General features: G+C 38.5%; 1 protein-coding gene across 1 annotated transcript in view; it reads right to left on the bottom strand.

Moving 5' to 3' along the window:
- RELN (reelin) overlaps positions 1–25148 on the bottom strand; it is a 521559-nt gene that overhangs the window by 15439 nt on the left and 480972 nt on the right. The window contains exons 51-60 of the mRNA XM_024250358.2: positions 24093–24247; positions 15723–15937; positions 13443–13620; positions 10820–10995; positions 10567–10673; positions 9265–9507; positions 8465–8640; positions 4707–4780; positions 3465–3626; positions 2551–2708 (exon numbers count right to left, since the gene is read on the bottom strand). Coding sequence (XP_024106126.2) covers positions 2551–2708; positions 3465–3626; positions 4707–4780; positions 8465–8640; positions 9265–9507; positions 10567–10673; positions 10820–10995; positions 13443–13620; positions 15723–15937; positions 24093–24247 — 1644 coding nt within the window. The remainder of the gene's footprint in view (positions 1–2550; positions 2709–3464; positions 3627–4706; positions 4781–8464; positions 8641–9264; positions 9508–10566; positions 10674–10819; positions 10996–13442; positions 13621–15722; positions 15938–24092; positions 24248–25148) is intronic.

Here is a 25148-nt window from a genome sequence, read left to right on the forward strand (position 1 = left end):
CACTGGGTCCTGTTGGGGGATGGGAGGCAAGGGGAGGGATAGCATTAGGAGAAATACCTAATGTAGATGACTAGTTGATGGGTGCAGCAAACCACCCTGGCACATGTATATCTATGTAACAAACCTGCACATTCTGCACATGTATCCCCGAACTTAAAGAAGAAAAAAAAAAAAAAAAGAAATATAACAAAATCCAGAAAAAAAAAAAAAATGAATGTTGTTACAGTAAAAAAAAAAAAAAAGGCAAAATACTAACTAGATACAGACTCCCAAAGTAAATGTTTTATTTGGCAATTATTGGCTTATATTGTTGGAAAAAAATTCCAATTTTCTTTGAGTCAATGTTTACTAAAATATGTAGTGCTTATGTCCGTATTTGCCGTGTAAAACTGTTGTTTAAATACCACAGCATCTGGCTGGGCCTTGAATGTTTACCAATGGTGGGTCTCAGTAGGGAACTCTCACCCTGGTATGAGAGGCCTATCTAATTTCTTTTTTCCTAGCATGATTTGTTGTAGAAAATACAGGTTAATGTATACTTGATGATTCTTAAGAGCAGTGTCTATATTTTAACTTGTTGGATTCCAGCACCTAAAACAATATTTAGCACATATAAGATATTCAGTAATGTGTGGGGCGCGGTGGCTCATGCCTGTAATTCCAGCACTTTGGGAGGCCGAGGTGGGATCGCCTGAGGTCAGGAGTTCGAGTCCAGCCTGACCAACATGGTGAAACCCCATCTCTACTAAAAATACAAAAGAAAATGAGCTGGGCATGGTGGCATGTGCCTGTAATCCCAGCTACTCAGGAGGCTGAGGCAGGAGAATCACTTGAACCCAGGAGGCAGAGGTTGTAGCGAGCTGAGATCATGCCACTGCACTCCAGCCTGGGCAACAAGAGTGAAAACTCCGTCTCAAAGAAAAAAAAAAAAAGATATTTAGTAATGAAGCTGGGATAAATAAATAATCATAAAACTAGAAGTGTCTCTCAGAGACCACTGAACTGAATTACCGCCATTTAAGTAAGATATTATATTAGCAAACGTGTATGTGCTTGCATTTCCCCTTAATTTAAACAGTACCTTTTTTCTACATGTCCTTAATAGTTTCAAATTAAGGTTCAGGGGAGAGGGCAAATTCCAGACATCTAGGACTTCTTGTGAGACATTTGATTCACTCATTTGCCTAGAGTTAAAATTCTCCAGCTAATATAGTGACAGACCCAGCCGGTCTCAGTGACAATGACACCAGGGGAAAAAGGAAATGGCTAAGTAATTTCTAACATCAGAGATGTGCAGCAGTCTACATTAATTGTATCCATTTGATTTCAATGCAAGGAAACAACATCAACCAAGAAATCTAAATAGATCCGACTCCAGAATTCAAAAACATGGATTCTTACATTGTATATCTGGGGGAAATTGTGTTAACTCTGCTCCTCCTTGGATAAATCTCTCAGCCATAAGAGACAGCAAGGTTGATTGGAAAGAACAACTTGACTAGTGGTCTTTCTGATATATGCTGGCTGTGTGACCTTAGGCAGGTCATTTAGCCTCCCTGAGTCTCAGTTTCTTTGCCTGTAGCATGGGAATAATTATATTAACCATAGATAACTGATGGGGATATCATAGATAATAAGCGACTGAAGAATAAGTTGGTGTATACTATGTAAATAGTAAAGCATAAGACAGTGTAAGGATTAATTCAAAGAAGATTAATTAGCATTGCTATCACCCAGGTATTAAGCTATGAGGATATAGAATGTTAACTATGGAAAGCGAACTTTGTAATGATAGAGGCTGAAACCTGTTAGAAACATTGGATCAAAGGAAAGCAGGCCTGCATACCTTCTAACAGACCAACAGAGCAATTTCCTGTGATGTGAGGGGTCGAGTAGATATTCTCTGCCCTGGATATATTCTCAGCCTCAAGAAACTCAAGGAGTGAAAATGTATTTCTTTGAGTCATAAAGGTGTGTGTATGTGTGTGTCTATGTGTGTGTGTACATATATGTGTGTGTCAGTGTCACAGTGACCTGGAAACCAGAACATCTTGAGTTTTCAGCTACATCTTAGGAGAACAGTGGCAGCTGCTGCTGGAAGAGGCTGAGAAAGGAGGGATACTGGTAGAAAGGAGGGATACTGGTCAAGTATGTAGGTACAGGCAGCTACGCCAGGAAGGAGGGAGGCCCAGAAGTGGAAATTAAGTGTTGGGGCTGTGGGTGGGGGCAGGGAGTTATATGAAAGACGGAGAATGTGAGGTACTATACCATATCCTGATTTAGCATATCTGGATTTATATGTTTATAAATTTATAGAATGTCTGGAGTAGATTTCATTTGTATATTTTAAAAAATGCCTTCAGGAATATTGCATAAATCTATGCTTAATAATTTGTCCCAAAGTTAAAGAGTGACCAAGGAGGGTGTCATGAATCTCAGATCCCTCAGGCTGGAGTTTCTATCCATTTCCAAGTGGACTTTTGTATATATGTTAAGATGAGGAGAACCTCTTGGTCTCCTCTATCAAAGTCGGCAGCCTGGGATTCAGACCTTGGAAGCTCTCGTCGCAGATGCAGATGGCACCGGTCGTGCAGTATCCATGCCCGCTGCAGAGCTTGGGGCAAGCCTCTCCAATGTACACGTGGTCAATTGCCCAGCTTTGCTTCTCAGTTTCTTCTCCCTTCTGGATCCAGCGGAACTGTGTCGCACTGAAAGAACCAGAGAGAGCAGAAGGGATTCAGTAGGTTGTACTTCCATGGCTGCGTCCTGCCTCCAGCCTCTGGGAGAGGGGACAATTTGTGAGAAAAGGGCTTCCCAAATGTCTTCCTGAAGCACCCTGCTGGCAGAGGTGAGAGAACTTGTATTTCTTAGACTCTGGGAGTATAACCCAAAATGCCATTCTGGAAGCTTGTATCTTCTCTGAAAATTTCATGTGAATTTCCTATTCTAGTCCATAATAAATCTGTGTCCATTTTTCCTACACAGGTGTATCGTTTTCCTCTTTGAGTAAACCGAATGCTGCTCTAAGAAGATTGCACTCCATTGTATTTATCCTGCAGCTTTGTGTAACCTGTCAGCCCTGCACACCCAGCTGGTATTTGTATCTGGATGAGAAGCGCAGCCTTTTGGAGGGCAGAACACTGGGGCAGAACTGGTGCCAACGCCAGTCTTGGATTGGGGTCTGTAATTCAGGGCCTGTGATTGAGTTTGGTACATGCTATTGTATTAAGTCAAAGGAAATCTGAGATCTCTGAATCATTTACAGACAAACTCCAATTTCCTCCTGGAACACGCAGTTGCCATTTGGGGGCATGGGATGGTGAGAGGAGGGAGAGAAGATGGGAGAGGGCACCAGGGCTGCATGTAAAGCTCTGGCTCACACTGTCAGTTGTTTTCAGCTCACTGCATGAACTCTGTAGAGAGGCCAGATAATTTCACAAAGTTTACCTTAATTTGCAACCTACCTAGAGGAGACATGGTCAGGCAGCTGGATGGTGATTCTTTTCCAGCTTGAGCTGTTGACAGAGTTGTAGATGGTGGCTTCATGGAACTGGAAAGGGGAGCAGCCAATGCTGTTAGAAGAAGAAGGAAGGCACTGGGTCTGTACGAGCTGCCAGGAATCCGATCTGCAGAAACCAAAAGGCTTTGTTAGACAAATTGTAAGAGAAACATATAATCTGTCTAATGTCAAGGTAATGCTTTGTGGTCGGGTTAAATTAAAATATTTGTATAGAAGTTTCCTGTTTTCTATACACATTTAAAATTACAGATTATAAAAAAATTAAAATATTTTCTCTTAAGAAATATTCTGACTCTTTAAAAGCACACGGACAACAGAATAAAATAATAGCATGCATAGCAATGAATTCTGGTGGATTCTTCCTACTGACATTGTTACTAGAAATATACCTGGAGTTGAATGACAAAATTGTCCGTCTTCTCAAACTTAATGTAATTAATGTTTAAAGGTGATAGTCGGAGGGCTATTAATCCTAATAAGGTAACTGAACTATGTCAGACTTTTATTCAATACTGCTAATATGCTTTAGAAGAGGTGACTCTGGCTGATGCATATTCAGATCATTCATTGATTAAAGTTTTTGTTAGAGGTAGTTGAAAATGAGTAACATGAATGAGAGAGTTCTACTCTGAGGACAAAGTAGTGCTTTGCTTATTTTGATAAAATTTAAAATATAAAGTTTCTTGGTGGCAGCCTTGTATGAAAATGGATTTTTTTGGTTTGAAGGAAAATTTTGAAAATAAGACATATGTATACATTTTGTACAAGTAAAATTTATATAAAAACATGCACGAACTGTCACTTTTAAGATATAAGGTTATTCCTCTGTAAGCAGCTGCCTTAGCCTGTAATTCCCAGCACTTTGGGAGGCAGAGGCAGGCGGATCACCTGAGGTAGGGAGTTCAAGACCAGCCTGACCAACATGGAGAAACCCCATCTCTACTGAAAATACAAAATTAGCTGGGCGTGGTGGCACATGCCTGTAATCCCACCTACTCAGGAGGCTGAGGCAGGAGAATCGCTTGAACCCGGGAGGCGGAGGTTGCGGTGAGCCGAGATCCCACCATTGCACTCCAGCCTGGGCAACAAGAGCGAAACTCTCTCTCTCTCTCACACACACACAAAAGACAACCATTTGGATTGGGTATTCAAGTTTGGAGATAATGTTAAAAATTATTTCACAAACCTTGCATCCTTAGTGTATTCCAACATTACGGAATGAAGGTCACCACAAGAAGTGGCTTCACAACCCACCACAATCTAAAACAAACATAAACAATCAATACACAGGTAAGATTAGATGATACTGAATCCCATTAATTAAAAATCCCATCCCTCCATTTATTACTCTGATAGGTAATATTCAGAGAAGCTTTTATAGAGCAGCCTGCTGGCATACCAAGAATACATTCTTTTGGATTCTGTTAAAGACGTTCAGTTCTGCATGGAGATGAAAATTAAGGTTTTAAAAGTTACATTTCTATGTACTAAATTAGTATAATGCATTAATCACAAATCTGGGTAAGATAAACTGGCCAAAAAGAAAGTAACATTAGGCAAATTTATAGACAGAAACTGAAAGTATCACTGATTCAAAACATTTTCATTCATAGCCTAACTTTCTTGATTGTTACTATTAAATTTTTATTTGGAATTAAAATCAGCAATTTTAATTACTTAATATTTGTTCTTGGGGTTTTCTGTATTTCCATATGAATGAAAGCTTTCCATATTATATGCAATTAAATGTTTGAATCATTAATAATACATAAATGCTATAAAAATTTGGTGATTCAAATTTAAGTCCTAATCATCTATTTAATCATGTCCTATTTCAGCACTGATAACTAGGGAAGGTTAGTGCTAAAAATTTCAGGCCATACAGTCATGAATAAAACAACTCTAAATTCAGAGAGAGAATAAGAAGCATAATGATAGTGGGAATCATAAGACACAAATATAATGCTGTGGTGCTTCAAAGGAGATAGTATTTGATTCAGTGGATTAGAAAATAATCAGATAGGGTACATGCGAGCTGCCCCTGAAGACTGGGAAGAGTGTGAGAGGTAGAGATAGGAAAAAGATATTTAAGTGAAAGAAAGAGTGTGAGTGAAGACAAAGTAGGGAATCATGGTGGGACATCTAGAGCACAGTATATAGCATGTTTTGGTCCAAGTATATTGTATATGAAATATTCAGAGATGAGGTTAGAATGGTCGGTTGAATTTGGCAGACCAGAAGCTGTAGTCTAAGGTGTTTGACCTTAATTTGATAAGTGATGGAGAGTCATTAAAGGTTTCTGTGGAATGATGTGCTGCTTAGAGATATGCTTTATAAAGATCAATCTGACCATGATGTCAAAGACAGATAGGAGTGGAGAGAGATTGGGAGTGAAAAGAGTACTTAGTTAACTGTTGATTTAGTTAGGGCCAGAACGGAGGTGGTGATAGTGCAAACAGAGAAGATTGGATGGATACCAGGAACATTGGAAAGTAGAATTCAAAGGATGCAGTCACTGATTAGATATGAAAAGTGAAAAATCAAAGCCTAGTTGAACATTTCAAGCTAGTTACTAGGTGAATGGTGGTGCCATCGACAGAAACAGGAAAATCAGAAAGAGGAGTTGGTATGGTGAGGGAAGATATTAAGTGCACTGTTAGACACATTCAGTTGAGGTGCCAATGTGCAAAGGTGTAGAAATGTGTAGGAGCTATTAAAAATATTGAATTAATTGTTAGCCAGTCAAGGTTGGATGTACAGATTTGAAATTTGTTCGAGATATGATTCTTGAAGCTAGATGATTGGATACAATTCCTGATAGTGAGAATGTCTATGGAGAGAGAAGAAAGTTGATACATAATGAGAAATGCTGACATTTAGAGGGCTGAGGGGAGAAAAGCCATAAGAAGATAATAGGTATCAAAGAGGTAAAAGGAGAACGAGCAGAGAACACAGAAGCCTAGGGGAAAGAGAATTCCACATGTTGAAGAGGGCAAGAATAACAGTGTCAAACAGTGTAGAGAGGAAAGAGAAGATGGGGAATGTGCAAAAACTGTTGATATTGGGTACAGTAAGTCTCTGGTGACTTTCAAGTATGTAGTTTTAGTGATACTTTACTAAATTTTTGAGGATAAACTCTCTTTTTTTTCTAAAGAAATTGCCTTGGTTAAAGAAAGAGAGACCCTGTCTCTTCAGTGCAGTTACTTCTGTTACAGAAGTAACAAAAGAGGAGGCTCCAATCAACTCAATCAAATATAATACCTTTGATCTGGGCCACAATGTGAACCTGGGAGAGGGAAAATCTTCACTCTTAAGGAACAGGGCTTAGAAGTAGAGGAAGTATAACACTTCTTCATATCACTAAGCTAAGAATAATCCTGAAGGAGTGGTAGAACTTGGGGAGCTTGCCTTACCCTCTAGTCTCTGAAGGAGAGTTTAACAGAGAGCTGAGGCAAAAAGCAAATACATTTTTATTTCTGCTAATAAGGATTTTTACTATTAACTGTCATTGTAGTACATCAAAAAAGGGTATTAGAATAACTGATGTCTTTAAAATGACCTAGTAATACATTTCTGTACTGAATTTTGTGTGTGTGTGTGTGGGATACGGTCTTGTTCTGTTGCCCTAGCTGGAGTGCAGTAGTGGGATCATAGCTCACTGTAACCTCCAACACCTGGGCTCGAGTGATTCTTGTGCCTCAGCTTCCTGAGCAGCTAGGACTACAGGTACATGCCACCATGCCCAGCTAATTTTTTTTTTTTTTTTTTTTTTTGGTAGAGATAGGGGTCTTGCTATGTTTCCCAGGCTGGTCTTGAACTCTTGGCCTCAGAGATCCTTCCTCCTCGGCCTCCCAAAGTGCTGGGATTACAGGTGTTTGCAATAGAGATACATCAATTGATATTGCTTTGCCTTTCTCTCTCTGAGTGTCTATTAATTATGTCATCACTTTCATCCTATATGAATCAAGTATTCAGTTTAAAATATTTGAGAGTCCTCCTTAATTTTTTGAGGATTTAGGAAGTTCCAACAGGACTAATGTAGTATAGGCATATGAAGTCAGAGACACAAGAAAATAGAAAGATATACTGAAAAAAATAGATGGAGAAAAAATGGCTCAATGCACATAATAGGCATGGAGTAAGATAAAGAGGAAGGGAGAGAGAGAGGAAGGGAAGGGAGAGAGAGAGAATTGAGAATTGTGCAACATAAAAAGGAGATAGTGTTACAGAGAGCTAGAAGTAGGCAGAGTCTCCTATTTGAGCTTTTTATTTACAAGGGTAGGGAGACTGAAATCCAGATTACATATATAAGATAGAATATATTCACAGTTGGTGTAAAAGTAATTGCGGTTTTTGCCATTAAAAGAATTGGCATTAAAAGTAATTTTTTTTTTTTTTTTTTTTGAGACAGAATCTTGTTCTGTCGCCCAGAGTGCAGTGGTATGATCTTGGTTCACTGCAACCTCTGCCTCTCAGGTTTCAGCAATTATTTCTCAGCCTCCCCAGTAGCTGGGATTACAGGTGTGCACTACCACGACCGGCTTTTTTATTTTATTTATTTTTTTATAGAGACAAGGTTTTGCTGTGTTGGCCAGGCTAGTCTGGAGCTCCTGGCCTCTTGGCCTCAAGTGATCCTCCTGCCCCAGCCTCCCAAAGTGCTGGGATTATAGGCGTGAGCCACTGCATCCGGCCTGCAATTACTTTTGCACCAGCCTAATAGTTACATTTCTTGCTATGTCCCAACATTTTCAGGGATTTTATCTATCCTCAAATAATCATACTTGAATGAAGGTCTTTGCAAAAGATGACCTCTTTTATTCATAAGATAAAGGCTTTTTTAATGAATAATATCAGTCATTTCCTTATAGTTGTCTGAATAACCATTCTACCCGCAGACCCCAAATGCAATGCTACTTTCTGTTTTAAAGAGCCACTTTTCCTTACTTTAAACTGCATCATGTATCCTGGCTGTATAATGAGTTCTCGGGAGGAGAGAGCATTGTGAGTCTTGTCCTTCTTTTTATTTGGCCAATAGAGGTGGAAGGATGGATTGCCACAAAATCCTGCTGTCCTTACAGCATTAGGGTAAAAACTCCAGTTTTCTTCATGGGAAGTGCCTTCTGTTAAGGAAAAGTTGGAAGCAATATGGCATGTTATTCTCTTGAGGAAAATTGGAAGCAATATGGCATATTATTCTCTTGAACTGACCGATTTATTGTTGAATTCCTTAAATTTTTATGCTCTACTAGCTTTCTGCTTACACTTTAGGATTGATTTTTATTTTATTTAACTGGGATAATGCATAAATCCAACGTGAGAAATCAAACTTAGACAAGACATTAAATGGTAGTATAATGATTACCGTACTTTTAAAATGTAATTGCTAGTCTAGGTAACCTAGCACTGGAAAGTTCTGGATACACTTTGTCAGCCAGTGCATTAAGTATTTCTGTGACACATTAATTACTAAAACTAAAATTAGTTTGGGGTATTGAAATTTCAAATTATATTTAAAGCCAGACATTGAGCCTTTAACAGGATTTATTGAATGCTTAGTGGACATTTCAACAGGCAGCCAACTTTGAAGATTTATAAACCACTGGGCAAAATAACAGCTAACATTTCTTGAGCAGGAGTATGGCCTAGGCATTCTCATGAATGCTTTTCATGTGCTAATGTATCTGAAGACATAAGCAGAAAAATGGCTCACTGGAAAGAAAATTGTTCAATGTCTTGTTTCTTACCATCATCAAAAGTGTCCACCAATTGGCTGGGATTGATTTCTGCTCCACCAATCAAAATGTTGTCCAGTGCCCACTGAGCACGCTCCACCCCAGAGACCACAATTCCATTGCTGATCACAAAAGGCTGCCACCAGCGAAGTCGAGTTGTGTTGGTGAGGGCATCTTCAGGAAGAAGTATGTAGTCGTGTCTAACAGAAATGTATTTCTGGTAATCCATCTCATGGAGCAAAGTCCAGGTAATTCCTATAATAACAAATGTACCAACATAGCAATATATCTAGAATCTCCTGCCTCCTCATAAACCACCAGTATACTTCAGATACTGTGAACTTCCCAAAGAAATTTTCAGCCAGGAAATGACAACTGATTTTTCTGACTTTGATATTAGGTATTCACTACTTATAAATACTGTTTCTGTATGAGGCTAACGATATGAGGGGAAGGATATTTCGAAAGAGTTGGCTAAAATAAAAACACTGAAGTAAAAATAAGTTATGTTTTGCTTTTAAAATTTAGTTCTAAATTCTTATTTCTCACAAATAATGAGATACACCCATGCTTTACATGTTTCTAGGCAATAGCTTTCAGTATTAAAATAGTTATTGTAATTTTATGCAATTTGTAATTGTTTGGACTGGTATAAAGTTTATCTCTTCTTGCTTGATAAGACTGCAGGTGGGATGTTTAATTACTTAAGAAAACATCCTTCAAATACCTTAAAATACTTTAGGGTCATCTGTTAATCAGCTAGTTATTAAGAATGATATCTATCTGCTAAAGTAGATTTTTCTAAAGACACCATGGTATTACTGGTATGGTTTTAGCTACTTCAAAATAACAAAACAGAATTCTATTAAAATATTCTATGACAAACTCACAAAATCAGATTTTTTTTTCACAATTTTTGAATATTTCTATAGATTATAGCATTTATTACATGCTTATTTACATGTAAGCTTTTAAAAATGCTTTAAAGTTTTAAAAATGATCTTTTACTTGGAAATCATACAAAATGTATTTCTTAATTGTATCACTCAAGCTTCAGTAAAGCATAGAGGTTGTTTTCTTTATTCATAAAGTTTGGACTTTATTTTTTAATGTGATTTCTCTCTTGTTCCCTTTTTGTATAACACAGAAGTCACTTGTACGGAACATGTAATACAAACAAAATCTGTAGTTTTTTCTTTGTGAGTTTCACAATTCAAATTGTGAAGTCAGCAAAGCTTTGCAGAGACTTTTCTGAGGGTGTTGGATGGATTTGGGAATCTGCTCCAAGGGGTGGTTTTCACCCCTGACACGTGCCTCCATCGGTAGAGTAGTCCAACAGCACGCCTTCCTTCCGGCAGATGGGACGATGGCAAGAGGTCATGTTGTTCTCACTACCGATACGCCCCCAGTATTGCAGGAACCTGAATGCAAGCATATTTTATCCATCAGAATAATTCAATAGAACAAATACTCTACTCAAGTCCTGGATAATTTCTTCCATACAAGTGTTCCTTGCTTTGGGACCAATTGGCTATGTTGCAATAGAAATAACAAAAAATTGACTTACTTTGCACCTCGAAGATCCAAATCTTGTGTAATCGCTTGTCTCACAGTGGATCCCCCAAAATAGAGTGCAGTGTCCTCGGCAAGAATTCCACACTCAGTGCAAGTACTTCCACCTTCTAAGGACATCCATAAGTCAGGTTTGATTTCTTCACTGTCAAAGCGTTCCTTCAGGAAAGTCTGGAAATAAAATAAGCCAGATGTGGTTAAAAAAACAATTTCAGATAACTATGGAATATTTAAGAAAATACAGAGTGATGTCTTGGACTTAAAAAAAAATAGAGCTGATTTCAAATGCTTTTCAAAGATGTTTAAAAAAGGCTATTTCCACAATGTTTTTTCCTGCCATACATTGAAAATCATTTAAACTGCTCAAATAATGTTTGATAATTGAAATTTAAAATAATTGTAAAGTTGACTATATCAATTTTTTTTTTTTGAGACGAAGTCTTGCTCTGTCACTTGGGCTGGAGTACAGTGGCACGATCTCAGCTAACTGCAGCCTCTGCCTCCCAGGTTCAAGCAATTCTCACGCCTCAGCCTCCTGAGTAGCTGGGATTACGGGTGTGCGCCACCACACCTGGCTATTTTTTGTATTTTTAGTAGAGATGGGGTTTCACCATGTTAGCTAGGCTGGTCTCGAACCCCTGAGCTCAAGTGATCTGCCCACCTCCACCTCCCAGAGTGCTGGAATTACAGGCGTGAGCCACCATGCCTGGCCATATTATAGTAACACTTCTATTTGTAAAAAGTTATTTAAGCATATACCCCCAAATATGTATATTTGTTTATATAGTATATAAAAGTATTATTGTAATATATTATATTATGAAACATGCCAAAAAAAGGAAATTTGAAAGCAATAAGATAAAATATAAACATGTAATCCAGCACTTTCCCCCCGACATTCCCCAATGGATTGTCCTGGTGTGTGGGCCCTCACTTTGGAGACTGCTTCAGGCAGCCAGGATCCTTCAGCCTCTAGCACAGAATGAACCTTGAAGGTCTATATGGTTAGGTGGGGACACTTGAAACCAAATCTCTCTATGTAAAGTCAAAAGAAAGTAAACCTTAGAAGGCAGTTTGAAAGATGTTTCACCTGTTTATCAGGGCCAAGTTGCAGGGTGTTAAGTACTCAAAATCTAGAATACAGTATTTTCCCCTGGGTCTCCAGTTTATCCTTTTAACTAAGAATGACTGACAACCAGAAAGTCTATTTTTCAGAGAGTGTACAAAGTATAAAGGTTCTTGGCTACATTTTTTTCTCCTCATAGTCGAGGTCTTAATTTCCCTATTCATTCTGTCTACAGTACTTTCATTTTATCCATAATGCAGATTTGTATTAGGTAGAGACACATTTCTTGTTTAAAATGATGAAAAGATATCATAAAGCCAATTTGTTCTAGTTGCAATGCAATAACTGTATACAGAAAAACCTATATTTTTTCATTTAAGGAGAGTTCTATCTTACTGTGTAGTTAAAATGATTTAAACAGTTTCTTTTTTCTCAAACTTAGAAGATAATCAATTCTATAAAGACATACAGTCAAATGTCAGTCTGCCTTTGTCTCACTAATGGATAGCAAATGAATACGTTTTATAATTGAAGGTTTGTAAGAAGACAAGTGTTAGACGAAACGCATGGTTAACTAATCAGGGTTTATAATTTATAGATTTGTACAATTTCTTATCCAACTGAGGAGTACTAATAAAATTTGAGTGCTCATGAAAGAAATTAGATTTTCAAAAGTTTATTAATTACCTGTGATATATAAAGCTATGTTTTTTATGTGGTAACCTCATTTGTTAATAACATACTTACATCTTCAGACACAAATGAGCATTGTTCCAATTTTATTTAAAAAATGTTCAATGCCATAGTTGAAGTATTAGAACAAACACAAATGACAGAACAGGTTTGGTTTACATTGTTGCCTCTCATATGTTGGATTTCAATCACTAAGAATTTTGCTTTTTTTAGCCTAGTCATTTTTCTGTTACAGTAATGACAAATGCACTATGTTTATTCACAGAAATAGAGTGCATATATGGCAACTGTGTTGGGTAACTGTATTTGCTTTGCATATTAAATAATGATGTAACAGCTAAAGCTTTCAAAAGTGACCTCTCCATTCTTAATACACAACCCCATTTCAGCAGTCAACAAATCAGAACACCGAATTCTCTAAACAAAAATTCAGGTACTGTTTAGGTCTTTTTGAAAATTTGGTCTTTTGTGATAATGTATATTATTTGCTTTATTTCATAACAACAATAACAATAATATCCTCCTTCAAATAGTGCATCAATTGAAAAAGTGAAGTAAAAAAGCCTTAATACTGACTTTAAAAATAGTCTACTTAAGAAAAAAAAAAGAAACCCAGAGTGTTTATCATTTGTAATCCATATAGTCTGGCTCATTTTATGAAGGATAAACTATACTAGAACTTGATCCTAATATTCTTGTACTTAGGAAACATAAGACATTTTTAAAGTTTCTATTCGAAGGATTTTATTTCCTGGGGCACCCAAAGGACATTGTTATAGATTATGTCTCATACATAAGTTGGTTCCCAGGCATGGCCCATGATGTGAGTAATGTTTCTTGTCCAGGGCTTTACCCTTACCTTCAGAGTGTGGGTCAAGTAGCAGTTTGGCCCTGAGTATCCCGGATCACAGATGCACTGTTCCCTTAAGCAATCTCCATGGCCCCTGCAGTTGTCCAAGCATCCAGGGCCCAGGTAGAAATTATCGATTGCCCACTGCATGTCTGAGTACTTCTGATAGAACCTAAACCTTACCGGACTATTGACGATGCAAAAGCAAAGGAGTGAAAAACAAAAGTTAACTTTATTTAGGTCCATTGTCCCGCATGTGTATTCAGTACTCAAGAGAAAAAAACATTTAAGACACTCTTACTAGATGAAATAGGTTAGTAAAAAATGTTTTCTGACCACTCTTATCTTTCTAGTAATGGAACTTTCAAGCTGGTTTTATTTAAATTTCAGAATATCTGAGCCCACTTGCACAACAAAATTAAAATCAATCAGTGGAATCTCTGTGTCAAGAAATAGAAATATTTAAATATACAAATCTGTAACTTTCATAAATCAGGTTTCTTCTGAATTGGAGTTCTGTGGTCATGATGCAATTTATATTCACTAATTGCATTTCTGAAATTGTGCAGAAGGTGAGTGACGCCTTTGACAAGAGCCTTGTCAGCATACACACAGCCCTCAGGCGGTTGGGAAGCAGCATTTTCTGAATTCCCTGAAGACAATCAATATTCTCAGAGGAACTATGCTAATTAGAAAACAATTTTGAAAGGGTTATATTAAAGGACATTTTCTCTGAGATTTTAATTTCATCTTTGTTCTTCTCTGTCTTCTGGGGGAAAAAAAAGCCTCATAATTATCCTTATATTAAAATATGCCATACTATTTTGGTTTAAAGAGTCCAAAGTACATGAACTTTCTGGGGTGATATAAATGTTCTGTATCTTGTTTTATGTGGTGGTTACATGGGTTACACAACTAAAAACTCATTGATCTGAACAATTAAGACGTATGTATTTTACTGAATGTAAATTATACCTCATTATTACAAAAAGAGAGAGAATGGGAGGGGAAAATGAGTCTGTGATAGACATCATGGTGGGTCCCCAGCGTCCATTTCACCCCAGATAATCCATGAAATAATCATTGTAATATCACTTTCCTAACTATTGAGTGGTTAATTGGTACCAGTGGGATGCAAGGTGGCGCTTGTTCTGGCTGTCTTGGAACAAAAGGCAACTATCTTTCTTTCTTCCTCACTGGACATAAGTATGGAAGCATCCTGCTCCAGTTCTCTGGCTGCTGTCTCATGTTCAATAGCAAAACCAGCCTGAGAGAGCTGAGTATGCCGCCAGTGCTGTGGACAGCAGATATTCTCTTAAGAAGGAAGAACAGTGTCCCTGAAGACACCGTTCAACTTACAAATCAACAAGCCATTGAGTTCACTTATCCTTGGATTCGTTCATTATAGATATAACAAATTTCGAGCTGGTTTGCATTGGGTTTTCTGTTCCTTGCAGCTGAAAGCATCCTAATTTAATTCCTTAGTATGTTAATTGAATAAGCTCTTTAGATACATTCCAGAAAACCATGAGTGGTAATAATAATAATAATATCTATGGGACACTGGGAACTGTGTGTAAGCACTTTATTCAAAGACTCTATATGTTTCACAAGATTCGTTTAGTCAGACTATCTGATTAATACAGTCTAGGTGCACCTGTTATTTTCTTTTGTGTATCTTTTTCTCTACTTTTAAAGTAGAAGAGAAATCTTTTGGAATTGCCTTAAATTAATATATCCACAGACTTTGCAGAGCAAGGTTTAATCACCTCTGCTCATCACTGGTCCAGGCTAATTACCTCTCACTGCAGGATCAGAATATAATGCTTTGATAAGAGAAAAATGGATCCTGTAAGTCACACTGGTAGAAATAGCATGATGAGGTAGGATTTGCTCCTGGCTCTGTCTATCATGGATTGATAAGGCAATAATGTGGAAAGTATATAGTGCACAGAGGTCCACAGTCTACAAGGCTGAGAAGGTAGGGTACACCTTTTCATCTGGCTCCAAGGCCATCACTATTGCTCTGTTCCCATTTTAAGATACTGAGGGTTAGAAAATAGAAGAGTCTGCGAAAGCCCATTTTGCCAAGTGTGAGGATTACAAGTTGAGGTCTGAAGTTAGCTCATCATAGAAGTTATGATGAAAGTCACCAATTAGAGAACCTTTAGAGTTAGGGAGAAAGAAAGCACTTTACCCACAAATACACATAATTTCAGGCATGACAACAGTGTACCTAATGGGCTTCTGGATGCTTGGAACCAGGCTTTGTTTTAGTTTTCTACTTACTTTCCCACTAAGCTTTCAGGAAGTGGGTAGGTGATCCTTTTCCACCCTTTAGTTGGAAAGAATACAGATGGCTGAGAAACACTTCCAGAGCATTTTGGGTCGGCAGGCAAGCACTGAGGGACCAGATAATTCCAGCTCACACCGAAGTCAGTAGAATACTGCACATGAATTTGATTCTGGGCAATTTTTTCAGACACCTTACATCCAACCGAGATCTAATAAACAGAAAAACAAGATCAAGGTATTGAAACTATATTATATGATTCTTCTCCAAGGACTTGGCAGCAAAAAAGCTGCTGATCACTTGATATACACTGTACCACATCCATCCTGTATTTTCAGATTCATTATTTGTTCTGCTAATGGACAGAGAAAGTCACCATGATTGCCCTAGGTGACAAATTATAGAAAGTGCCAAATATATTGTGTAGGGGGTTTGGAGAGAAACTCAAACCCCGGGCTTCTGCCATGCTGGCTGAATGCCTTGGAAGGCCTGGGCTCACTCCTACAAACTGTTAGTTGTGCTAATGGTCTGGCACTTCTATTTGGCAGAATACTTAACCAAGAAGAATAGCTAACAGCTTTACCAATTTTACTATTTTGTTGTACAATTTATGACTCTCAATACAACACTTTCAACTACAAGTAAGATGAAATAATAACTGAAGGTAGTTTAAACAAGGCACAGCACCCTTCGTTGATGGTGATAGCCATGATGTGACATTGCTGTCAATACAGTGGGATTTAGGTAGACAGAATAAATTGGTTCACACAAAATCAGCCAAAGTTGATGTTGACATTAATGCTAATCATGCCTTAGTTTTCTATAATTTTTTTTTCTCCAGAAACATCCAAATGTTCTTGTAAAAAAAAAAAACAAAAAACTAGAGTCTGGGTGCCGTGGCTCACGCCTGTAATCCCAGCACTTTGGCAGGCCGACGGGTAGATCATGAGGTCAGGAGTTCGAGACTAGCCTGACCAACATGGTGAAACCCTGTCTCTACTAAAAATACAAAAATTAGCTGGGCATGGTGTCGTGCACCTGTAATCCCAGCTACTCAGGAGCCTGAGGCAGGAGTATCGCCTGAACCTGGGAGGCAGAGGTTGCAGTGAACCAAGATTACGCCACTGCACTCCAGCCTGGGCAACAGAGCAAGACTCCGTCTCAGAAAAAAAGGTCTTATTTAACCTAAATTTCTAAGTTATAGTTAGTATTAATAGAGAGATGGGTAAGAGGAAAAAAAGTAGAAATAACCATTATAGCTTTAATCTTCTCTTGTTGAAACAAATTGCTTAAGTCATAATGATTTAACTCAGGGAGTTATAATCAGTATCCTACATTTTTATTGTTGATATTTTTCTCTATCAGTATTTCATCCTGAGCAGGAACACATTTACTCTTATAAAAGTTTCAACTTGAGAGACAGCTGGCAAGATGGCCGAATAGGAACAGCTCCAGTCTGCAGCTCCCAGCAAGATCAATGCAGAAGGTGGGTGATTTCGGCATTTCCAACTGAGGTACCCAGTTCGTCTCATTGGGACTGGCTGGATAGTGGGTGCAGCCCATGGAGGGCGAGCTGAAGCAGGGTGGGGCAGAACCACAAGGGGTCGGCGGATTTCCCTTTCCTAGCCAAGGGAAGCCGTGAGCGACTGTGCTGGGAGGAACAGTGCACTCCGGCCCAGATACTGGGCTTTTCCCACAGTCTTTGCAACTGGCAGACCAAGACATTCCCTTCGGTGCCTGGCTCGGTGAGTCCCACCCCCACGGAGCCCAGCAAGGTAAGATTCACTGGCTTGAAATTCTCGCTGCCAACACAGCAGTCTGAGGTCGAACTGGGATGCTTGAGCTTGGTGGGGAGAGGGGCATCTGCCATTACTGAGGCTTGAGCAGGCAGTTTTCCCTTCACTGTGTAAACAGAGCCACCCATAAGTTTGAACTGGGTGGAGCCCGCCTCAGCTCAGCAAGGCCAACTGCAACTCTAGATTTCTCCTCTCTGGGCAGGGCATCTCTGAAAAAAAGGCAGCAGTCCCAGTCAGGGACTTATAGATAAAACTTCCATCCCCCTGGGATAGAGCTCCTGGGGGAAGGGGTGCTGTGGGCACAACTTCAGCAGACTTAAACGTCCCTGCCTGACAGCTCTGAAGAGAGCAGCGGTTCTCCCAGCACAGCATTTGAGCTCTGATAAGGGACAGACTGCCTCCTCAAGTGAAACCCTGACCCCTGTGTATCCTGATTGGGAGACACCTCCCAGTAGGGGCCGATAGACACCTCATACAGGAGAGCTCCGGCTGGCATCTGGCAGGTGCCCCCCTGGGACGAAGCTTCCAGAGGAAGGAACAGGCAGCAATCTTTGCTGTTCTGTAGCCTCTGTTGGTGATACCCAGGCAAACAGGGTCTGGAGTGGACCTCCAGCAAACTCCAGCAGACCTGCAGCAGAGGGGCCTGACTGTCAGAAGGAAAACTAACAAACAGGAATAGTATCAATACCAACAAAAAGGAGGTCCACTCATAGACCCCATCCTAAGGTCACCAACATCAAAGACCAAAGGTAGATAAATCCACGAAGATGGGGAGAAACCAATGCAAAAAAGCTGAAAATTACAAAAGCCAGAAAATTCCAAAAGCCAGAATGCCTCTTCTCCTCCAAAGGATCACGACTCCTTGCCAGCAAGGGAACAAAACAGGATGGAGAATGAGTTTGGCAAATTGACAGAAGTAGGCTTCAGAAGGTGGGGAATAACAAACTCCTCCAAGCTAAAGGAGCATGTTCTAACCCAATGCAAGGAAGCTATAAGAACCTTGAAAAAAGGTTAGAGGGACTGCTAACTAGAATAACCAGTTTAGAGAAGAATATAAATGACCTGATGGAGCTGAAAAACACAGCACGAGAACTTCGTGAACCATACACAAGTATCAATAGCCGAATCGATTAAGTGGAGGAAAGAATATCAGAGAATGAAGATCAAATCAATGAAATAAAGCAGGAAGACAACATTAGAGAAAAAAGAGTGAAAAGAAACAAACGAAGCCTCCAAGAAATATGGGACTATGTGAAAAGACCAAATCTACGTTTGATCGGTGTATCTGAAAGTGACGGGGAGAATGGAACCAAGTTGGAAAACACTCTTCAGGATATTATCCAGGAGAACTTCCCCAATCTAGCAAGGCAGGCCAACATTCAAATTCAGGAAATACAGAGAATGCCACAAAGATACTCCTTGAGAAGAGCAACCCAAAGACACATAATCGTCAGATTCACCAAGGTCGAAATGAAGGAAAAAATGTTAAGGGCAGCAAGAGAGAAAGGTCGGGTTACCCACTAAGGGAAGCCCATCAGACTAACAGCAGATCTCTCTGCAGAAACCCTACAAGCCAGAAGAGAGTGGAGGCCAATATTCAACATTCTTAAAGAGAAGAGTTTTCAACCCAGAATTTCATATCCAGCCAAACTAAGCTTCATAAGTGAAGGAGAAATAAAATCCTTTACAGACAAGCAAATGGTGAGAGATTTTTGTCACCACCAGGCCTGCCTTACAAGAGCTCCTGAAGGAAGCACTAAACATGGAAAGGAACAACCAGTACCAGCCACTGCAAAAAAATACCAAATTGTAAAGGCCATTGATGCTATGGATAAACTGCATCAACTAATGGGCAAAATAACCAGCTAGCATGATAATGACAGGATCAAATGCACACATAACAATATTAACCTTAAATGTAAATGGGCTAAATGCCCCAATTAAAAGACTGGCAAATTGGATAAAGAGTCAAGACCCATCTCATGTGCAAAGACATACAATAGGCTCAAAATAAAGGGATGAAGGAATATTTATCAAGCAAATGGAAAGCACAAAAAAGCAGGGGTTGCAATCCTAGTCGCTGATAAAACAGACTTTAAACCAACAAAGGTCAAAAGAGACAAAGACTGGCATTACATAATGGTAAAGGGATCAACGCAACAAGAAGAGCTAGCTGTTCTAAATATATATGCACCCAATACAGAGGACCCAGATTCATAAAGCAACTTCTTAGAGACCTACAAAGAGACTTAGACTACCATACAATAATAATGGGAGATTTTAACACCCCACTGTCAATATTAGATGAACGAGACAGAAAATTAACAAGGATATCCAGGACTTGAAGTCACCTTCGGACCAAGTGGACCTAATAGACATCTACAGAACTCTCCACCTCAAATCAACAGAATATAGATTCTTCTTAGCACCACGTCGCACTTATTCCAAAATTGACCACATAATTGGAAGTAAAACACTCCTCAGCAAATGCAAAAGAATGGAAATCATAACAAACTGTCTCTCAGACCACAGTGCAATCAAATTAGAACTCAGGATTAAGAAACTCACTCACACAGGAAGGGGAACATCACACTTCGGGGACTGTTGTGGGGTGGGGGGAGGGGGGAGGGATAGCATTGGGAAAAAAAAAAAAAAAAAGAAAAATCTGAAGACTTTTAAAAAATATTGATGCCCAGGTCCCATAAGCAAATATTCTCATTTGATTTGTCTGGTATGGAGAGACAGTTTAGCCTACTGCTAAAAATGTAGACTTTGGGGCCAGACTATCTAACTTTGAACCCAAATTCAACATTAACCCTCTGTTTGACTTCTTTAGATGGCTTCAGTTTCTGCACCTTTAAAATAAGGGAAATAATAGTTGCAGGCTGTTGAGAGAATCAAATAAATTAACACATGCAAAGTGCTTAGAATTTTCCCTAGCACGGGGTAACCAGGTAACTGTCAGCTGTCAATTTTAATCTGAGTTGGTTAGTAAAAGAATTCATTTTTGAAGTAAAAAAAAAAATAAAAATAAAAAAAATTAAAAAAAAATAAAAAATAAAAAAAAAAAAAAAAGAAACTCACTCAAATCCACACAACTACATGGAAACTGAACAATCTGCTTCTGAATGACTACTGGGTAAATAATGAAATGAAGGCAGAAATAAAGATGTTCTTTGAAACCGTTGAGAATAAAGAAAAAACATACCAGAAGCTCTGGGACACATTTAAAGCAGTGTGTAGAGGGAAATTTATAGCACTAAATACCCACAAGAGAAAGCAGGAAAGATCTAAAATTGACACCCTAACATCACAGTTAAAAGAACTAGAGAAGCAAGAGCAAACACATTCAAAAGCTAACAGAAGGCAAGAAATAACTAAGATCAGAGCAGAACTGAAGGAGATAGAGACACAAAAAACCCTTCAAAAAAATCAGTGAATCCAGGTGCTGTTTTTTTGAAAAGATCAACAAAATAGATGGACCACTAGTGAGACGAATAAAGACGAAAAGAGAGAAGAATCAAATAGATGCAATAAAAAATGATAAAGGGGATATCACCACTGATCCCACAGAAATACAAACTACCATCAGAGAATACTATAAACACCTCTACACAAATAAACTAGAAAATCTAGAAGAAATGGATAAATTCTTTGACACATACACCCTCCCAAGACTAAACCAGGAAGAAATCGAATCCCTGAATAGACCAATAACAAGTTCTGAAATTGAGGCAGTAATTAATAGCCTACTGACCAAAAAAAGCCGAGGACCAGGTGGATTCACAGCCGTATTCTACCAGAGGTACAAAGAGGAGCTGGTACCATTCCTTCTGAAACAATTCCAAACAACAGAAAAAGAGGGAATCCCCCCCAACTCATTTTATGAGGCCAGAATCATCCTGCTACCAAAACCTGGCAGAGACACCACAAAAAAAGAAAATTTCAGGGCAATATCCCTTATGAATATTGATGTGAAAATCCTTGATAAAATACTGGCAAACCAAATCCAACCAAGATCAAGTTGGCTTCATCCCTCAGATATAAGGCGGGTTCAACACACACAAATCAAGAAACGTAATCCATCACATAAACAGAACCAATGACAAAAATGCCATGATTATCTCAATAGATGAAGAAAAGGCCTTCAACAAAATTCAATAGCCCTTCATGTTAAAAACTCAATAACTAGGTATTGATGGAACATATCTCAAAATAATAAGAGCTATTTATGACAAATCCACAGCCAATATCATACTGAATGGTCAAAAACTGGAAGCATTCCCTTTGAAAACAGGTACAAGACAAGGATGCCCTCTCTTAGCTCTCTCTCCTATTCAACACCGTATTGGAAGTTCTGGCCAGAGCAATCAGGCAAGAGAAAGAAATAAAGGGTATTCAGTTAGGAAAAGAGGAAGTCAAATTGTCTCTGTTTGCAGATGACATGATTGTGTATTTAGAAAACCCCATCGTCTCAGCCCAAAATCTCCTTAAGCTGATAAGCAACTTCAGCAAAGTCTCAGGATACAAAATCAATGTGCAAAAATCACAAGCATTTCTGTACACCAATAACAGACAAACAGAGAGTCAAATCATGAGTGAACTCCCATTCATAATTGCTACAAAGAGAACAAAATACTTAGGAATAATACAACTTACAAGGGATGTGCAGGACCTCTTCAAGGAGAGCTACAAACCACTGCTCAAGGAAATAAGAGAGGATGCAAACAAATGGAAAAACATTCTATGCTATGGTTAGGAAGAACCAGTATCGTGAAAATGGCCATACTGCCCAAAGTAATTTATAGATTCAATGCTATCCCCATCAAGCTACTATTGATTTTCTTCACAGAATTGGAAAAACTACTTTAAATTTCACATGGAACCAGAAAAGAGCCTGCATAGCCAAGACAATCCTAAGCAACAAGAACAAACCTAGAGGCATGATGCTACCTGACTTCAAAGTATACTATAAGGTAACAGTAACAAAAACAGCATGGTACTGGTACCAAAACAGTTATACAGACCAACAGAACAGAACAGAGGCCTCAGAAATAACATCACACATCTACAACCATCTGATCTTTGACAAATCTGACAAAAACAAGCAATGGGGAAAGGATTTCCTATTTAATAAATGGTGTTCGGAAAACTGGCTAGCCATATGCAAAAAGCTGAATCTGGACCCCTTCCTTACACCTTATTCAAAAATTAACTCAAGATGGATTAAAGACTTAAATGTTAAGACCTAAAACCATAAAAACCCTAGAAGAAAACCCAGGCAATACCATTCAGGACATACACATGGGCAAAGACTTAATGACTAAAACACCAAAAGCAATGGCAACAAAAGGCAAAATAGACCAATGGGATCTAATTAAAGAGCTTCTGCACAGCAAAAGAAACTATTAGAGTGAATAGGCAACCTACAGAATGGGAGAAAAATTTGCAATCTATCCATCTGACAAAGGGCTAATATCCAGAATCTACAAAGACCCTAAAGAAATTTACAAGAAAAAAAAACCATCAAAAAGTGGTCGAAGGATATGAACAGACACTTCTCAAAAGAAGACATTTATGTGGCCAACAAACTTGAAAAAATGCTCATCACCACTGGTCATTAGAGAAATGCAAATCAAAACCACATTGGGATACCATCTCACACCAGTTAGAATGGAGATCATTAAAAAGTCAGGAAACAACAGATGCTAGAGAGGCTGTGGAGAAATAGGAATGCTTTTACACTGTTGGTGGGAGTGTAAAGTAGTGCAACCATTGTGGAAGACAGTGTGGCGATTCCTTAAGGATCTAGAACTAGAAATACCATTTGATCCAGCAATCCCGTTACTGGGTATATACCCAAAGGATTATAAATCATTCTACTATAAAGACACATGCACACGTATGTTTACTGTGGCACTGTTCACAATAGCAAAGACTTGGAACCAACCCAAATGCCCATCAATGATAGACTGGATAAAGAAAATGTGGCACATATACACCATGGAATACTATGTAACTATAAAAAAGATGAGTTCATGTCCTTTGCAGGGACATGGATGAAGCTGGAAACCATCATTCTCAGCAAACTAACACAAGAACAGAAAACCAAACACCACATGTTCTCACTCATAGGTGGGAGTTGAACAATGAGAACACATCGCCACAGGGAGGGGAACATCACACACTGCGGGGCCTGTCAGGGAGTGGGGGAAGGATAGCATTAGGAGAAATACCTAATGTAGATGACGGTTTGATGGGTGCAGCAAACCACCATGCCGCATGTATACCTATGTAACAAACCTGCATGTTCTGCACATGTATCCCAAAACTTAAAGTATAACCAAAAAAAAGGTTAAAAAAAGTTTCAACTTGAAATAGTTCAGAAATAAAATACTTTTAATTATTAAGCAATATATAGTTGAGTTGTATATTAGTTTAATAGTAAATTTTACTTTTCAAAGTATATACTAAGTCAGTGAAATATTAGATCATCTTTTCTCTGATATTTTTGATTTGTTATATTGCTAATGTATGGTTGTTTATATAATCAAGATAATAACATTTCACCTTGAATTGCATAATCCAGCCTTCAGTGGGAGTCAGGTCGTGGGTCACTGCATACACCTCCCGTCCATCATGACTGCCACAGAGCATCACACCGTCAGGGGAGTCACAGAATCTTTCTACTGTACAATCATCATGGAATAGCCAGTGCTCATTCACTTAAAACAAAAAACAAAATTTTATGACAAATTTGTGACAAAAATACTTGAAGCAAATTTTCACTTTAAGCAAGACATAGAATTATTTTAAGTAGAAACTGCTCATATTATATACACTCTATAGACAAAAGACTAATGTAAATACATTGCTTCAGGAACATAAATACTAGGAGGATTGAGATGTATGCCCTTTGTCTGATGTTAGTACACACACAACCACAGATATTAGTCTACACATGAAAAAAAGTATATTGTACACATTGTAAATGAAAATCAAAAGGAAATAACTAATTTTTTGACAGATATTTAACTTTTTAGGTAGCATATAAAGAAGTAGAGATAATTTTTTTTTAATTTTAAAAATTTTATTTACAGTGTCTTGTTTATTAGGAAAGAATCATGAAGAATCACAATTGCACTGGGCTGGTCATTTTTTTTTTTTTTTTAATACCGGATAGGGAAGAGAGTTAACTACTTCTACTCAAATTCTGAAGGTATTATCTGGGTAACTAAAAAGCTTGTAATGAATTTTTTTATAGCTTTATCAAGATATAATTGATATACAAAAATTACACACATTTAAAACATACATCTTGGCTGGGTATGGTGACTCATGCCTGTAATCCCAGCACTTTGAAAGGCTGAAGTGGATCACTTGAGGCCAGCCTCAGCAACATAGTGAGATCCTGACTGTTAAAAAAAAATTAGCTGGAGTGGTGGTGCACACCCATAGTCTCAGCTACTCAGGAGGCTGCTTGAGTCCAGGAGTTCAGGGCTGCAGTGATTTGTGATTGTGCCACTGCACTCCAGCCTGGGCAGCAGAGTGAGACCCTGTCTCTAAAAAATTTGTTTTAAAAAATGAAATATACATTTGATGACTTCGGAAACATGCGCAACCCAT

Source organism: Pongo abelii, chromosome 6 (genome assembly GCF_028885655.2).
Source record: "Pongo abelii isolate AG06213 chromosome 6, NHGRI_mPonAbe1-v2.0_pri, whole genome shotgun sequence".
NCBI lineage: Eukaryota > Metazoa > Chordata > Mammalia > Primates > Hominidae > Pongo > Pongo abelii.